The 3898-nt window shown below is 39.8% G+C and overlaps 1 protein-coding gene across 1 annotated transcript in view; it reads right to left on the bottom strand.

Moving 5' to 3' along the window:
* Window positions 1-3898, bottom strand: part of IL16 (interleukin 16) — a 37336-nt gene that overhangs the window by 2238 nt on the left and 31200 nt on the right. The window contains exons 16-19 of the mRNA XM_010144921.1: window positions 3763-3891; window positions 1630-2710; window positions 931-1114; window positions 276-377 (exon numbers count right to left, since the gene is read on the bottom strand). Of these exons, the coding sequence (XP_010143223.1) occupies window positions 276-377; window positions 931-1114; window positions 1630-2710; window positions 3763-3891 (1496 nt within the window). The remainder of the gene's footprint in view (window positions 1-275; window positions 378-930; window positions 1115-1629; window positions 2711-3762; window positions 3892-3898) is intronic.

Below are 3898 nucleotides of genomic sequence, written 5' to 3'. Positions count from 1 at the left end.
CCTGCTGAGGGCTGTGCGTGGTTCTGCCTTGGCTCTCAGAGCTGCTGGGGAGTGTGGTGGAAACAGAACACCACTGCCAGTCACCTGGAGAGGGCAGCTCTGTGCCGAAGGATCCCGTTTTCACCTGTTAAGACCATGATTCTTCTGACTCTGGCAGTACGGCTGCCTACTTTGATTATGCCAAAAGCCAACCTCTGTAGTAGAAAAGCACTAAGTTATATATTTTCCGATAGAGTACTTGGTTTGGGGGTATTTTTTTTAAAGTTGTTACTTACTGTTATCACTTTGTTTTCTAGATCAATGCCTCCTGCCAGGCTGAATCCAAGCCCAGTATCTTCTTCTTTATGTAAGATTGTAACATGAATATCATCAAATTCCTAGGCACAGAAAGAAATAAAGTCAAGAATTTCCCAACAGATAGGTCACTGTGATTGGAAAATCAGCATTTTTTCTTTTGGTGCATAAAATGATGAGACATAGTGGCATAAGCATTGGAGTGTCTTAACGCAGCAAATATATAGCTGCCAGCAGAAGACAAACTCTTCAGTGCAGAGCTCTGAGTGTTATCTGCTTTTTCTTTCCGTGTAAGTGGTCTTCCGAAGTCTTTCTAGTTCTGGAATGCATACATTTAGCCTTGATTTTGACTTATTCTGAGCTTTATTGCAATTCCAGATTAATCCAGTAAGAGTAAAGGTATCCCAAAAAATGAGGCATTTGGTGTCTCAGACTGGCAACCCAGATAAAAAGAAAGGCCTTCAAAACATCCATGCCTCCTTCTGCGTACACTGACCTTACCTGCTGGAATAACAGTTATCCCATTAGTTAAATGGGATTATTTTTGCATTATTTTTATAAGTTGCAAAGATTAACAAGGTGCATTCACTCCACAGCTTTCTGAAAATCGTGCTGAAAAAGCAAAAGCAGATTTACCTTTAAGGTTGCTTCGTCTAGCGATTTGACTTCCTCTATAAGCTTTGCTAACTCTTCAGGGGAAAGCAGAGAGATGACGGACTGCCCTGACACACCAGATGCTTGAGGTGAGCTGTGTTCCTGTTTCTCTTCCTCCTTCTCACTGTCTGCTAGGCTCACGGTGTATTCTCGCAGCTCAGAGAGGCTGTGTCCCATAGGGACAAGAACAAAAAAGAAACGTGGTGTTATGAAATAATGTACCCACAAAAGCGTAGCACAGGCAGTTTTGGAACAGTCATCTTTTGATCTTATTAGCATTTAGTTGGGGTGGTAATTCCTGTAATAAGTATTATAAATACATACAAATGTAAATTAATCATGTTAGCCTTCCAAAAGTAGGATCCATTACATAAAAGCATAGGAATAATCTCTTAGTCCTAAGCAAAAACAGGCTTTAATCTCCTTTATCATGGAGATGCTCAAAGTATTTCTTCTTAAGCAGGAGGAAATTTGAAATATACTTGTGCTTATATAGTACAAATGAAAAACAAGTGTAACGGTCATGTGAGTCATTCAGCCTTTGTGCTCTAGAAACTTCTTAAGTTAGGCTGCGCTTTACTATTGTGTGCCGCCACCACAGAAAGTTAATCTGTCAGCAGATTAGCACAGGTGCTCGCCAATGCTGGTCTGTAAATCTGGTTTTTAAATACGGTGTCTTACTTTAGTGAAAACCCAGTGTCTAGGTGATGATTCTCGCTTGCAGGTGAGAGAGAAGTCCCATCGTCCTCCAGAGAGGACTGAGAGAGCGTGTCCAGAGTTTCCCACGCACTGTTTCCAGAAGAGGCTGGGGACTGAGGAAGGCAAAGCAAAGATTTCATTAAAGCGGATGACACCTGGCTACTGATGGAATAGATTTTGCTACACTTTTCATCATATGGCTTCATAATCTCACAAGATTGGGTAGCAGTAAGTGGGAAACTTCGTGATCTCAGGCTGTGCGGTTTTGCTACTGATACGAGATGGGAGGTTTCGATGGTTAAGAGACCCGAGGAATTCTCAGTGTTGGCATGGTTACTTTTCTCTGAGCTAGCCGCAAGGACCGTCCTGGGAGAGGAAGACCTGTCTAGGCTCTTTGTACCCATGGCCACAGATGGCTGTTGTTGGCTAGCTTCAGAATGTTGGAGAAAGTCTTGATTTAAAAGGGCTGGAGCTGCTTCTGACCCCGTTGCGGTGGGAGAGTGTTCCTTCTGGATCGACGGTTTCAGGCTAAGCCTTCGGTGTACATTTTCAGGTGACTGCGGAGCACTCAAAGATTCAAATGAGCTTATTCTTTGTTTTATTGACGATCCCCTAGGAGAAACACGGGATAAGCTGGATTGCAGTTCTTTGCTGGAGATACTCTCAAGGTCAGGAGGACTTTGATGTGCCTGTGTTTTTAGACCTGAATTTGTTTTCCTCAATCCTTTCAGGCTTTGGCGAAACCAGTCAGGCTTAGGTGCCACAGGAGGACCCTTTTTCACGTTGTCATTTTCATCTGGTTTTAGCACTTTCGAGCCAACTATTTCTGATTCTGATTTCTTCAGAGCAGTCTCTGAGCTGCTTCGATTTGGATTCTCTTTCTTCGTGTCGATGCTAGATTGCAAATCTAAGTGGACGTTGTCTTCACTCATGGTGGGATTAAAGAGGCTTTTTATGCAGTCAGAAATTTTAACCCAAGGGTCTTCTGTTGTTGTATCAAGGCTATAATCTATCCGTGCTTGTCTTTTTAGTACAGGCCTTTTTACTGGTGTAGGAGGATTCCCTGTATTAGAGAAACATGGATTATAAACAAGCCGCCTTCTACTTCTCTGTCCCTTATCTATGCATTGTTATTAATTCTTAAAATTTGAATTTCAGTCAAGCCTCCAATAGTTTTTTTTTTTGAAGTTTCTAAAAAGTTTTCTTTTTTCAATTCACAATTCTTGATCTACGAGTTCCAATTCCTGACGCTGAAATGAACTGAAAAAGAAGGCTCTTCTGTGCTTACATACAAGATCCCTTTTCTGAAGGGCCTGCAACTTCTAAAAGTAACCTGAAATTCTGGGGCGCTGAAGTCATGTTATAGGCTATGACAGTTAAAATAGAAGCTTAAAATTGCAGTGTTGTTTGCAGCCTAGTGAAAAAACTGATGTTACAGTAAATTCTTCAAAAGTAAAAACTGAATTCTAACGTAGGAATGTTTTTTTTATGTCACAGACTGATTAAGGATTTTAATGTTAGATATGGTAGAGCTGAATGGCAGCAAACTTTTGTGCAGTAGTACAGTTACTGTTATCTGTTTCAGTTTAAATAAAAAAAAAAAAAATTAAGGCTTCATTTTTTAATGATCTAGCCAGAAGTTACAGGATTACCTAACAGTTTAGGTTGTAAGAGACCTCTCGAGGTTGTCTACTTCCTTCAAAACCAAGTTTCATTAATTCTAGCTAACACCACAAAATGTTAAATTTTATCAGTGGCTTGTACCTGTTGAGTCTTGAAACTATGCAAAAAAAATGTTCTTTAGAAATGCTAAAACTAACCTTTAATACCACATTATCGATATCTCAATATTCAGTTACATCTGAAGTAGTGCAGCAATAGTCCATTAACATTTTTTTACATCTATTACACTTTTTTGATATAGTTTCCCTTTTTTCAAAGCTTAATCAATAATTTGAAATTTAATTTGCCTACTCCAAAATATTCAGATATGGGTTGAAAGTTACATTTACAGAGAAAGGTAAAGTCAGCTTGATACTCATTTTGTAATCCAAACTCAGTACCAGTTTTAGCTTTAGCTGTAGGGGAAAAAAAATGTAATGGAATTAAACATACCTAAGTTTGCTTTTCTTTCTTGGTCTCTGATCACTGGAGCAGCATTTATGTGTTCAGTATCATGTGCTGTAGGAGAAGTGCTGAAGATACTGTGGGTTACATCAGTTTGATGTCTCTCTAGCGTCGGTTCTCTAAC

The sequence above is a fragment of the Buceros rhinoceros genome, unplaced genomic scaffold, assembly GCF_000710305.1.
Source record: "Buceros rhinoceros silvestris isolate BGI_N320 unplaced genomic scaffold, ASM71030v1 scaffold8301, whole genome shotgun sequence".
NCBI lineage: Eukaryota > Metazoa > Chordata > Aves > Bucerotiformes > Bucerotidae > Buceros > Buceros rhinoceros.
The sequence above is the reverse complement of the archived record's forward strand: the minus strand, read 5'-3'. Positions and strand labels throughout refer to the sequence as shown.